The sequence below is a fragment of the Zophobas morio genome, unplaced genomic scaffold (assembly GCF_036711695.1).
Source record: "Zophobas morio isolate AGI-343-1 ecotype UQ-CSIRO unplaced genomic scaffold, CSIRO_AGI_Zmor_V1 ptg000046l, whole genome shotgun sequence".
NCBI lineage: Eukaryota > Metazoa > Arthropoda > Insecta > Coleoptera > Tenebrionidae > Zophobas > Zophobas morio.
Window position 1 is genome coordinate 3,031,236 of NW_026972151.1, and position 14,890 is coordinate 3,046,125.

Genomic DNA, 14,890 nt, shown 5'->3' on the forward strand with positions numbered 1-14,890 from the left:
CGTCGCACTCTCGTTTTTAATATTTGTCTGGTTGATTGCCCATCACTTCGGCTGTGAATAACTCTGATTATAATAGAGTCCACCCAACGAATAACTGCTAATGTTTTCTCGATTTTTCAGGGCCACTAGAATACGAAAAAGTAGGTACCGCGGTCCCGTCTGTCATCAGATTTATCTAATCATCCCCACCAATAATCTCATTTTTTCTTTTTGTAAACACCATTTAAATTTTATAATATAACATACTCCTATACTTTATGGTTTATGAATCTGCCTTAATTTTTACTTCCCAAACGTAATGTTTTCCCAACGTTTCATGAGCCCTAGAGTATGGTTCCCCGTTTCCGTCTGTCTGTCGTCTCTCTCATAATAGTGGATTTTTATTCGACAGATAGTCCCCCGAAATTACTAGACCGATTGTCGTCAAATTTTGTCAAATGATTTAAATGTTATACCGCAATATACTCCTATAGTTGTGGTGTACGAATGCGCTTTGAGTCCAAATTTTCGCAAAAAAATTAGCACAGTATAATAACATATTACCTTAAATCAGGATATAACTGTCCATAGTCTTCCGGCTTAGGTGTCAGCACGCAGATCGGCGATCGTACGTTCGATGCCAAACCTGACAGTTTTTTTTTTAATGCGCTGTAACTAGTATTATCTATGTTGGCGACGTTATCCAATTTTTTATACATCAAATTAATAATGAATCACCCCATTTTCTCGACGATATGAGAATACACACGTCTTTATTTAATAATGATAAAATTAAGATTATAATGACCATACGCAGACATTTTGTTTAGTTGCAGCTTAATTAATAATTTTAGTCCTCTGCTTTGAGGAGATAAATTCATTCAATCCAACAAATTTCTACGTGAGATTGTTTCGATGTATAAACGTAAACGCTCGAAGTTAAGCATGCTATTATTGCTGAGGGGCCACTTTTACCGTTGGTTATCTGCTTTAAATATATTTTACATTATACCGTTGGTTTTTACTTTATATTCACAAAACAAAATCGCCAAAGCAAATTTTATCATTTTTCAAGGAAGCGGAAGCAAGTTCTGTCGAAATATCGACCACTTTTTTACACTCCGTATCCAATTTTTCACAACAAAGGTCACGATTAGATTACGTTTTATACAAGTATAAGCGCCGTGACTGGTGATGAATTCTGTGTTCATTCCGTAAAAATATGTTGAACTACTAACGTGTAGGTTGCTCGTTTGATTGAACCATGGGACACAATTTTTTTTGTAATCATGGGAGTGGCTACGTTCGTGTTTCATTGACGTTTCATGACCCCTGGAGTACGAAAAAAGTGGTCTTCCGTTTCCGTGTGTCTCTCGTATGTCGTCTGCGTCGATTTTGATTAGAAAGAAACTCCGAACTACTGGAGTGATTATTGTCAATAAATAAATAAAATAGATTATCAAAATTTTATAAACTAATATAATCCTGTACTTGTGGTTTACGAATCTTTATTACATTTATTATATTTTTTCTTGTTTAATCCGTATTTTTCTTTAAACACGTAATACAAAGACGTTCAACAGCCACAGTAGTCCGGTGGTAGCTTGCTTGACAGATGGGAGGTCTGAAACCGGCGGGCGGTAGCTCTTTTTCATTCATCAAATCAAGTTCGGTTAAAATTGCACTTACGATCACTGACGTGGTTGCGCAGAGGAACGCAATTCCTTTGGTGCAGAGCGAGTTGCGTGGAGAGCCTCAACTCCCTTCAAACCCGTGAAGAGAGAACTGATGGGGTTACGTAATCCTGACTGCTCCCCCTAGAATTGCACTTACGGTCACTGACGCGATTGCTTCTGCAAAGACTAAATTGCGTGAAGAGCCGCAATTCCCCGAATCCGTGACCAGAGAACTACATTTCTTTAAACTTATGCATCTCAGCCATAATATCTTGTCAAAATTTCTAAATTTGGGATGGTATAAAAAAAGTACCTACTGGCAAAATGTGATAATAAAAAGTTATTTTAATTTAGGAACATATTATAGTTGTAATGTATCTACCTTTGTTGTAATATATTCTCTCAATATTGAAGTTCGTGTGATGTCTTTTTTAAAGGAGATAAACTCACCCTTGCTGGTTGGTTCTTGTGATCGTAAAGCGCTTAAAGTATCAAAGTAATCATTTTGGTAGTTTTGGAACTTACGAGTTTAATAAAATCACCACGAACAACCGATATACGACGACAGACAGATGAAAATAGAAAACCTGAATTTATGCGTTTCACGAGTTTTGAAAGAATATAGTATAAAAGAAAAACAATATAAAATGTGAGAATCTGTAACTATGTATATGTATGGATATGTACGTAAACCAACACTAACCAATAAAGTAAGTGTCTTTTAGTACAAACAGTGAGCATGAATAAATTTCAACTAGAGCCGACCCACTCTTTCGATTCCTCGTAGACGATCTCGTTAGCGAAAATCACCCCGAACATAATTGCCTTAATGAGTCAATTAAAAGCCAAAAGGCAATCATCGAAGTCCACCCAATCATTCCCTAACAGCACGAAAATTGAAAAGAAGCCATCAACTTAAAAACAAATCCACAAAAAAGATAAGCACCAGTTTATGAACCCTAACGGTCCCTGAGACCCTTTCCGCCCTAACGGCGCTGAAAATTCGAATTCAATCTTAATATCGTGACCCTCCGCGATGCATCCACCCGTAACTGTTATTCTTTCGCAACGCTAAAGATCAGAGTCCTTTTTTCAATTTCCACCACTCGAATATTACCTCGCTGTTTATCAGATTAAAACCAAGAAATAACGATGTAAAGTCTCTCCAATGGACCGAACGAATCGCCGGTTTAATAAAAAACCACAACTGAAGCAAAACTAGCAGTTTTTCCCGCATCGTTTCCTCGAAATTAGGTCACGGTTTCGTACGCACCCTCGCTGGGGAGGTTTTTTTCATGAGGAAGGGGCGGGCAGAGGCGACTCGCTGTAGGGAACAAGCGAGCAATTTAAAATTCATAAACCAATATATTTATTATAAAAAAAAAATAGATAAACTTTTCTCAAGTTTTATATCTCTGAAGGATTATGATATTTGAGCTTTATTATTTTATTAATAATACATTAATTGCTAGTGTTTGTGTATCTTGTGTGCAGAACATTAATAACAAACATAAAAATTCCAAATGAATGTTTAAATATATCTTCAGCTCCAAAGCTTTCCATTTTTATGCCTCTGTTTAATGTCCGCACATTTTAATTGGAAAAATTACGCCCCCGAAAGCGCCCTTTGGGCCGCCACTGAGCGGGGGCGAGTTTTATGCCGAGTAATTAAGAGTAACAGCCGCAATCCATCTTGTCGTAAAATCTCAGTTTTGCCGTCTTAATTTCCGAAGGATCGTGGCTGAGTTTTAGACGAGATCGGACACGTGCCTGAACTCGAATCAATCGGGGGTTGTTGCAAAACAAAAAGGGGTAGAGAGGAAGAAAGGATAAACTCTTATCGCGGAGATGGAGAGTTTTTTTCGTGGAAGGGGAATTGAATTACGCGGTCTTTAGAGTGTAGTTTCGGGGGTTTGGAAAAATTGATTTTTCGTAACTTGGACCGATGTCGGTGCTATTTTCTTGTTGTAAAATCCCTCGTTGATGCCGCATGATGCCGTTACTATAATATATAATAGTTATTTGTGTGCCGCAGGCGGTAAGTGCCAATTTTCCCGTCAAGAATCTAATTTGCAGACTGAAGCCCGGGGGCCGAGATTTGCAAACATTCGAGACCGAAAAATGCACAATTCTGCCAGAGGTGCATAGAGATTTAGTTAAAAATTCGCGCAACGTAAACTTTTTAAACTCAATAGCTTCCAGCCATATGTTTTATTTTAATTACCTACGAAGAATTCATTCAATGCGCCGATTAAACTAACGAGAAAAAAATCTCATTCTAGAAGTTACTTTTGCTTTTTGTAGTGTCTTTATAGTTCCTCCACAGTTATTAAAATTAATAGAGAATAGCGCCTTTTTTGATTTACTAGAAAAAGTCTCATCCAGATATACGAAATTTCTGGACCACCTTACATTTAAATTTAATTACTCTATAAAAAAATTCCATTAAACTTTTTTTGTGAAAATAAAATTTACATATATATTTTGATGTATTTCCTAGAAAATTATTACATACCTACCTCCCTCCATGACAAGCACTTTTTTGTTCAAAGTATCACTTCCCGTCAACAAAACAATAACATAACGCCTTATTTACACGACATGTGTAATTAAATGTGTTTCAACATCAGTTGATGATAAATCTTCTCGCACTGTTTGTTTCAACTTATGCACAGATGTACTGATGCATTTAATCATTGCAGAAACGCTTTATGAAAGAGCAAATATTGTGAGAGGCAACAGTAGTGTGTATAATTTGCTTTCAGTGGTGAGATTATTATTTCAAAATGTGACACTAAAGAAATAAATTTGCTTGTAAAATTACTCTTATACCAGCTTATAAACATAGAAATTTCAGTGTGTTATTTACATGAAATTGTTGTTTATGGAGGCAATATCTTGCTTACAAAACATATCATAGATGATGGATTTTATAAGTATTGCATGAAATAAAATCACCGTCTTAGATTACGTTCACATAAATCCAACTGTTAGTTTGCTGCCATTAAATATCGGTTTTGAAATTCGATGTATAATAAATCACGTAAAGGAATAGCAGATCAAGCTTTAATTACTCAGCCTACTCTTAAAAAAAACTTATTACGAAGAGTACATTTTAAAATATTTGTGGTGGTGTTTCTAATAACTTAGGAAAATTAGCTAAAATATTGAAAACCGACACAATAAATTTTACCTGACCAAAACAGGTCATATGTCACAACTTACTGAATTATTTTTAGATACAAAAAATGCTGATAAAATTTGGCTCTTAATTACGGTACATGCTGTATTATATAACGTAAACTAGTTTCTTCTACAATGCAAAAATCATGAAATAAAGTAAAATGGGAAAATATTTTCAAATTATGTTTAGCAATCGAAAACCTTATCAAAATATGTATGTGAAAACACCACAGTTTTTGACACAGTCTGAATAAAAAGCATCGTTTAATGGTAACTGGTTTTAGCATAAAAATTATGCTTTCATTTTCCAGCAGCTTATCTAACCAACCAAAGATGGCGAAAGAAAAGTTTTAGGTTTTTTGCCGGACCTGCATATTACCACAGTAAAAACCTAACCAGAAAATACATTCTGCTGTACAGAATACTGACATTTTGGCATAATTGAACATTTTCTAAAATGAACAAACATAAATTACATATACAGGATGGGTCAATAAAAGCCCGTTCTTTAATATACCATGAAATATTATAAATAAAAAAAAATCATTAAAGTTTATAGCTCCTTGAGGGGGGGGGGGGGGCAACATACGGTTTTACTTTTTACTTCCCGACTTCCCGAGCGTAAAGTAAATAAGTATTGTAACCACCGTCGGACGAATGGCTACTTTCGAGTTTTCTCCACGTTTCATGACACTTATTGTTCGAAACAGTAGGTCTGCCGTTTCCGTTTGTCGGTCGACCTGTCTATGTTTATTTTTATTGGACAGATAATTTTCGAAACTACCAGACCGACTGTGGTCAAATTTTATATGTATGTTAAGGATATAATTTCAATGATAAAACGGTAACCAAAGTTTGTCTAATCAAGCCCACCAACAATTTGTCGTCCCCTTATTATTTTGCCTAGTAAAGGTTATCTAAATTTTATAAAATAATGCCACTCCTGTACTCGCGGTTTATGAATCCCCCTTGATATTTATTATTATTATTATTATTATTATTATTAAGTTGAGCGACCGGGCAGAGGCCGAGGCCTGTTATGCCCGCGCTGGTGAGCGGGTTCTAAATCTACTAGTGCATTACTGCGTTGTTTGGGCTCGATAGTGATCGTATCTTTTTTTAAAAACTTGTAGGGATTGACTCTGCATGACCTCGATCGGAAGCATATTCCAAGAATTAAAAACCCTGTTCGTAAGGAATACTTGACGTGGTGTTGTATAGAACTTTTGCTTTTGCAACTTGAATTTGTATCCTCGCAGTCTAGGGTCCAGGTTCATAATGTATAATTGCCGAATGGGCGATATAGGGTTTGTGAGAGCCTGAAAGGTAGTGATAAGGTCTCCTCTTATACGTCTATCCGAAAGGGTGGTTAGCTGCATTAAAGAAAGTCTTTCATGGTACTGTGGTCTGACTCTACCAAAAGGCCTTCTGGTAGCTTTACGTTGCACGGATTCTAGCAAGTGGATATCACGTTGCAAGTCTGGGGTCCATATTGAATTACCAAACTCTAAAATTGGTCTTACAAAGGTTTTGTACAGTTTAGAAAATGCCACTGGGTGTATTCTAGAAAATGCCTTCCCCAAGAGAAACAGTACTGAGTTCGCTTTCTTGACAGTATGCGCTATGTGGTCAGACCACGTTAGTTCTTGGTTTATGAAGATACCCAAGTCCCGACAGCACTCAGTTTTGGTTAATTCGTTTCCACCTAAATAGTACTTACACTTTGGGTTTTTTTTTCCGATATGAAGCACGTAACATTTCTCACAATTCAGTGGAAGTAACCAATCTTTAGACCAGTTGTATATTGCGAGCAAGTCCTTTTTCAAAATTATATTTTTGCAGCTATTATTATATAATTTGATGTCATCCGCGTACATTGCAAATGGCGACTCAATACTGATTTTAAGGTCAGCAGTAAATGCAATAAAAAGTAGAGGGCCCAAAACCGAACCCTGTGGTACTCCACTTAATACTTTTACAGGTTTGCTGAGACTGTTTTCTACTTTAACACGGAAGGTACGATCAGTTAGGTATGCATCAATCCAATTGTAAAGCTTACCCGATATACCGAGGTGCTTGATTTTGTGAAGTAGTCGGCGCTTGGGAACCCGGTCAAATGCTTTGGAGAAATCTAAGTATAGTACATCTAGTGAGTTGCCACCATCATTCTCCTTAGTCCAGTCTGATAGACAACATAACAGGTTTGACTGAATTGATTTGCCAGGTAAAAATCCATGTTGCTCTATTGGGATTAATTGATGTTCATTTAGAAATTTTATTAATTGGTCGTATATAATGGATTCCATAAGTTTGATAATAATAGAAGTAAGACTGATTGGCCTGTAGTTGTTAGCATTGAATTTGTCACCCTTCTTGAAAATAGGTCGGATTAAGGCGGTCCGCCAGTCAAGAGGGAGCAGGCCAGAATGAAACGACTGAGTCATGAGAATGCATAAAGGTTTACAGAGGGTATCAGCACAGTTTGATAAGCATTTGGCTGTGATAAGATCTGGTCCTGGAGATTTGGAAGCATCTAGACTCGCCAGCTTTTTGTGCACCACGGTAGGGGTAAATACGATCTCGCTAAGTGATGTAGGGTTACTCGAACCGAGTATTTTGGGGATATGACCAGGAGGCTCATTTGTAAACATGTGAGAAAAAGCATCCGCGAATGTATCCGCGATGTCTTTACTATTTTCTATAATATCTCCGAAGGGACTTTGGATCTGTATCTTACCAACAGGACCCGAGAGCTTAGTATGGAGATATTTATCAGCCTTTTAGTGTCTTTAGACTCCGCGAGGTTTGATTCGTAAACGCATCTGGCCTCTTTGATAGTGGCCGATAGTCTGTTAGAGAACTTCCTATGAGTCTTGTAGTCACATTCGGAGCCAGTTCTTTTGTATACACGCCACAGCGTTCTTTTGTTCCTTATTAAACTTAAGATTTTTGCATTAATCCATGGCTTTTTGGATGATCTTTTATCGTTAACGAAGGTGGTATGTCGTGCAACAGTACTGTGAAGACAGCTCTTGAAAATTGTCCAGTTGTCAGTGACTAAAGATTTGGATAGCAATGAACGCCAGTCGAATTTACTTAGGCCCCGATTAACTGCATTATAGTCTATTACTGCCCTCTTTAATGAGACAGTTCTCGTTTATTACAGTTACTTTACAAAAATTGTTTGAGTAATATTCTCCAAATTTTGAATGTTGTCGATATCTCGCTTCTGCATCAAATGCCTCGTAAACGCATAGGTTCGGGGACGGAGTTTCAGACTTAACGAACGCTTTTCTGAGTCCATTGGGCGAATTGCTACTTTCATATTTTCTTGACGTGTCATGTACGGAGGAAGTGGTCCCCCGTCTACCTTTCTGTATGTCTGCCTGTCTGTCTATATCCATTTTTATTGAAAACGTAATCTCTAAAACTACTAGACCGATTGTTGTCAAATTTTCTTTATAATCGTCCCCACCACCATGACATCACCTCAAAAATTTATAATAGTATATATTTTTTTAATTTTATAAAATAAGACATTTCTGCACCTGTGATGTGTGAATCCGTGTCGATTTTCACCCTAGGCATTCAGATTTTTGGAAAAAAAAACAAAATTTGATAACAGTATTTTGCAATTTAAGTTTGAAAGTGCAAAACCGAATGCTGTGAAATTTTGCAAACGTTTTAAGTTGATCGTAATGATGGTAAATCGTTCATCAAAATGTATTCTTTTATCCTCTCCAAAAAAATTACACTGCACCTATTCAAACTGATATCTATGTCTTTACAAAAATGTTGATGATGTCATCATAAAATTTTGTAAAGGATAAACTCATCTGAAATTTGATTTTCTAGGGGCTCTCATAAAAAAAATAAATCCACAAAATCAAATTTTATAATTTGTGGAAAAAGCTGGAGGGAACTTGTGTCGAAATATCCTTCCACTTTTTTTTTTTAATTATAATAAAATGTGCTAAGATCAGACTAATCAGAGCATGTAACACTACAAAGGTCTTTCATTTAGGGAAATGATGACAAAAAACACACTCTATATAATTGAAACATTTTTTAATTTATGTGGCCGTCATTCTTCTAAATATCTATAATAATTAATGAGGTACAAGGAACCTTCGTTTATTGACCCACACTGTATATTTGTACGAAAAATAAAACTCAAAACTTTTAAAACCTGAAAGAATAATTCAATCTAAAGTCATAGAAAATATGCAATTTCAAAATCCTTTAAAATATACAATACTTACAATACCTTGTAGACATTCCCAAACATTAAAAATTTGAAAAAAAAATCATATCAACTAATTTACAAGTCTGTACCTACCATTAAGAATTATATATTATAGATATGTTTGACTTTTCTGTAAATTTGCCAAATTATATAACACAAATAGGTAACGATTTAACCAATTTTACAGTTCTTAAAATTTTGAAAAATAAAAGACTCAAATGTCTGAAAATGTGAGACTGTCTGATATAATAACGCAAATATATACCTAATGAATAAAATTAAAACTCTTAAATAACTACACTATACTCTTATTTTGGTACAGTTTTGTCTTTTTTGTATTCAAGATTTTAAGAGCCAAAATTTTTGTCCTTCATGCAGATTATACGCGACAACTTTATTTAATCAGTAACATTTTTTATAGCCAAATTTCCAAAATGAATAAAATAAGCTCCACGACCTCACCAAAAACTTTGAAGAAGCAAAAACTACAGAAACCGAAAATCTGAAACAGCCAATAAACTTACCTGAAAACCCGAACACGTGGGTAGCCCCAACTGGGTCCCATGCTGATGAGACGAGGCCGATGTAGACCCATAATTGAGCTGGTAGGCGGTGTCTAGGATCTTTTTATGGGCGGAAGCGTGGGCTCTATATGCCGACACGCTAAGCTTCATCGTTCATTAAACAGACACTGCGACTATCTCGCTGGTGGCGGTGATAGCCGCCTCCCGACGAAATCTCGCCCGCCAGGGTCACCTGAAACGCAAAAGCATTGAAAGCTACCGCTGTACCGCCCCCGTCTTGCAGAAAATAATTTAAGAGGCGACTGTTGAACTTTGCCAAATAAATGTCGTTAACGTAGGGTTTACAGATTTTTGCGTGGTCGTTATAAAAAATTAAGGACTTATCTGATGGTACAGACAAAAATCGAAAAAGCAATTATAATCGAACTGGGCGATGTCAAACGTCTGTAAATTTACTGTAACGTGGGACGTAAATGATGGTTTTCTAATATATAAACGAATACGCGTCAGACGAGAGGTAAAATAGCGCTAGTGATAAGCGCGTTCCGAAATGTCCATAATCTAGACGAAATAAAATACTACTGAAAAGTTAGAGCGGGTATTAGTTAGGTAACGTAAATTTTTAAAGCGTTGGGAGCTCTTTAGACTGGGTTGAATTTCATTCTCCGTCGCTTTTGCTATAGACTCCTCTTATCAAAACTCAAGTTGTGTACATTCATTGATGCATACAAGAGTTACGACAATAGCGACATACTTCAAAAATCAAAGCACAAACCTTGTTCATTGTACAACGAGCATTTTATTTCTCATATAACTTTACAGTACATTTTACTATTTGTTGCGACCCTTTGAACTTTCCTATGTTCGGAGCGTTGCAGGAAAATGCGTCGTGGTGGCTGCAATCTACATTTTTCCAAATTTTCCCGACCCGTTTGTTTTGTTACTTAACACTCATCCCTTCAACATTCTGTTTTCAGTTGTACAGTTATGGCTACACGACATGCACACACATATCAAATTAATAGTATCTTTATGTGCTGTCGATAGTAAAAAGGGCCGTATTATGTGAGACGTAATAATAACCGATCCGAAGTCGTAAAAGCTGGAACTCTTATCGGCCATTATTGGTGTTTAATTTATTACGTGACATGGATGTTTAACGTGCTTGATGATGATGCCCTAGACGCCCACGTCCACACACCACCCTCAGGCTGGGATTTTTTCCTCATAGAAATTGGATATCGACATGGCCGGTTGCCAGCCACGGCACGAATCAAATCAAAAGAAAAGGCTAATATAATATCGATTAAATCAGTGTACCGAGCAAAGGTAGCGTTTGTAGTAAACAAGTCTAATAAATAAGTCAATAAATTCGAAAAATTGTCTGCACTGGGAGACTGTGATGAGTTTATCTCTGTTTCGGTTTTAATTTAAAGTTTGGGTGTGTATCCATGTAAGTTTACTAATTTATTTTCGTTTTTGTACGCCAACGCATTCTCGCGTTGCTAATGTACTCTGTAATTAGTGAATAGGGCGTATCAAAGGTGTTTAAGATAATTATTATAATTTTTGCTACGAATTTAAGGACAGTGTCTGCTTTATTGATTTTCGCACAGCGGTGTCTATTTACATGTGTTGAACAAACTTTGACGTTGCCACAAGTTGCTAGAGCAATTAGCAACAGGAAGAAGCACTTTAGAATACTAAACTGCGTATATTGAGGCCCAGGGAGTAAACTCAAACATCAAGTGATATACACCAAAACATTAGCACCAATTTCCGGTTTAATAGTTATTTATGACACAAGTGAGTAAAGATTTTATCCACTGGCGGAAAGTTTAATACACAAGTGTCTAATTTGCACCAGTGGATAAAATCTCTTTAATCACGGGTGCAGTGAATTTTTTTAACAAATTTGTCTAAATCCTTTTGGTTTTAAAATTAATCACTTCTGTAAACAGTTTAAAGAGTGGATTAAAAGCGAACATTTTTATTTCTGATGATCAATAAATAGGTTTGCTGGTGTTGCAAAGTTATTTATTTTCGTTTGAAACTCCTGCAATTAGGTAATGAAACTAACTCACACGACGACGCCACCATATCGAAATACACTTTGTATTAAGCGGATGTAGTGATTAATGAAAGTTTTTAACTATTTTCGTTGTGAAAGTATCGCAGACATTATAAATTGACGTGTACTTTAAGAGATAACTCCAGAAAAATTAAAAATAAATAGTTGAACAAACCCCGACTTGATTAATCTCATATTTTTCCAGGTTCTAGGATGACAATAGCAGAAAGCATGAAAGACAAAACTTCAAGAAAATACAACTCTTCAGTTTTAATAAATGTTGCAAATCTTCTCCATTTGTGTTCAGAGGCGGCTTTTATTATTTTACCTCACACTAGGTAAATCCTCGGGCTTACTTTGACGCAGTTCATCTCTAAAAATAATTCAAACTTAAATCAAAACCAAGATGCCACATTTTCAGGATATGTAGCGAAGTAGATGGAAACTTATTCATCCCATGTTCGTAACTATTCTATTATCATCTAATAATAACCATCGAAAGTGAAGCGAATAAATTGACAATAGGTACTAGAAAGTTTAATTCATTGGTGGGGCCGATGATTGAATCAATTTAGGGAGGCATCTGAGTGACTTATTTAATAACGTTAATTAGTAGGCTGTTAGTTAACTTATTATTAATCTAATCAGAGTCCATTAAGTTGTAGGTCTACAGAAATTACAAAGTAATTAATAACAAACGGATCTAATGAAAGTTGTAATTAATTTTAAACTTCTTCCAACCGAATCGTGTTCTTTATTCGCGAACTGACGTGCATGAATCTTAGAGAACTCTCTTGTGGCGCAGCTGGGGTAGGTTATGCTTTGTAGGTAATTAGTTCTGTGTAAGTGTTTGTTATTTGTGTATATACATAAACATGTGTTTTTGAATGTCTTAGAACTGTATTTACTCACTCGGGAAAGCAGAAATTGTCTTGATCCTTTAAGGATGTGACTCCAGTGAATTATAATTGTGGCGTCAGCAAATATGACATTTGTTTACTTACGACAAAGGCCGTAAATTTAACTACGTACACCGTTGCCATGAAGGAAATGTATTTTGTTATTTTCCGCGTGTTTTAAAGGTACAAAGGTCAACGGATTGTACACTTTCTGTTTCATCAATTGGGTTTTCTTCTGGATTTCCATTTTCCACATTTTGGTTGAAATACTGTCTATTGAATTTACTGTTAGAGCCTTTTAACGTTATTTAGATACCAGACGCATCTGTATAACTGTTTGCTTAAATTCTCCACAACTTATTAAAAAATAAAACTAATTCATTACAACACAAAGAAACAAATTTATTGTGGTTAAACGTCACAGTAAATGTTGAAAAAGTTCACCATTTTGTTCAAGGTACATGTTCACTATCTTTTTATTTTCAAAAATGTCTTGTAATATCCTTTCGTCAATGTTTTGGACCTATTGCGCAATTTCAATATTTTCAAATTTAATCTTGTCAAAGATCTTTGCGGATTCTGCTCGAGTCGTCTCAAATCATCAACAACTTTCTCAAATACTCAAGGTCTTCCAGGAGATTCCCTTCTGTTTACACTGCGAGTTTGAACAAATCTGTTGATTACATGTCTATTGTGAGCCTCTAACGATGTTTCTTGAATTTGTAAATGAGTGTATTTGGCCAGATATTCTTGCTTACAAAGAGTGACAGAATAGACTCACTCTTCGTTTACCAATATCCCAATATTGGTAATATAATAAGATATAACAATGAAGATTACGCATTACTTCTGGAGGGTTCGCGATTGTTGCTTCGAGGTCGTTCTGGAGCACCGAGTCTTCTGGAGAACCGCTTCTAAGCTTTTCTTTATTGAAACACCGCCGTCGGTCACAACGAGTCACCGATCATCGCAGCAATGTACTAGAAAACCCATAGATGTCTTACCGGGACGGACTATGTGTTTACTTCGTAACAATATAAATATGTTAAATGACTTACAAATTTGAGAAGGTCTTTAATAAATATGATATATATTGGATTATATGCGTGCAGCTACTGTCGAATCAAGAGTGGTTCATTTTATTTTCCCGAAACTTTCAGAATACAGTACAGTTATTATTAGTATTGCAGTGCACTGATGATGTCATAACAAAATTTTGTTATGGAAAACTGACTTCAAACATACGCATAACATGCTTCTTTAGCTGTAGTTTAACAGTCCACACATAGCTTTATTTTAAAGGAGGTATCACAAAAAAAGTTAAAATTATTTACAAAATTAAATTTTATAATTTTTCGACAACCCTGCATTTGTTTGCTGTACTGCAGGAAAGCTCTGTGTAAGTAACCTTAGACCAATTTTTTTCTTATTCTAAGCCGTTCGCCGAATGGACCCATTACAATATCTCCATAGTTTACATTTGGGAAATAAAAAGAAACGAATGTTTGTGTATGAAGGAGAACTTGAGCCTGCAGCACTGTTTAAAATATATATTTTTATGTTTTTGTTGATCATACTTTTATTTCATTGCAAGAAAAATAAAAATTTGATGGTGTTTGTGGCACGATTTTTAGATCTAAAAAATATTGACAAATTGCTGACGCACTCTCCAAATTTACAGTCAAAGTTGAGTGAAAACGTTTCACCAAACTTTACACGGATGCATATCAATACTGAATCAGATCAATATATATATATATATGTATATGCAGTTAAAAGCATTTTCTGAACCAGTTAAAAGATTTTTTTTCAAATTTTATAGCTTTAACAATTCTTCTATTTTTGGCTTTTAGTATTTCTTTCGATGAGCGATTATTTCCAAAATTAAAGTTAAAAACAAAAATAGATGCACTAAAAGTTAGGAGCTTATTCTCCAAAAAGAACAGAAGCTGTTTACACATCTGGACAGAGTATTCAAAGTCTTCTCGAAAACCATAAGAATAAAGTACAGTTTAACAAAAAGTCGGCAATTTATGAAATAAGCTGTAAAGATTGTAATCAAAAATATATCAAGCAAACAAAAAGTTCAGTCATCACGGGATTCAAAGAACACATGGCTCACCTCAAATTTAGGTCTGAAAAATCAACTGTTATTGAACATAATTTTGAAAGTGACCACAGAATAAACGTGATTTTTTTTTTTAAATTAGTTAAGTTTGTTAATAATTGTAAATTTCAGACATTCACGAGAGTTTAGAAATATTTAAAAACAACAATCATGTCATGAATTCAGAGGGAATTCAGAGGGTGGG

The 14,890-nt window shown here is 35.5% G+C and overlaps 1 protein-coding gene across 6 annotated transcripts in view; it reads right to left on the bottom strand.

Moving 5' to 3' along the window:
• Window positions 1-14,890, bottom strand: part of Cngl (Cyclic nucleotide-gated ion channel-like) — a 360,771-nt gene that overhangs the window by 293,902 nt on the left and 51,979 nt on the right. For 4 of the 6 annotated variants that reach the window (XM_064074083.1, XM_064074085.1, XM_064074084.1 and 1 more), the window contains exon 2: window positions 9,609-9,840. In XM_064074083.1, the coding sequence (XP_063930153.1) occupies window positions 9,609-9,758 (150 nt within the window). In that variant the 5' untranslated portion in view covers window positions 9,759-9,840. Of the gene's footprint in view, window positions 1-4,170; window positions 4,319-9,608; window positions 9,841-14,890 lie in introns of those variants that run through there. The other 2 variants (XM_064074091.1, XM_064074089.1) reach the window with 2 other exon arrangements.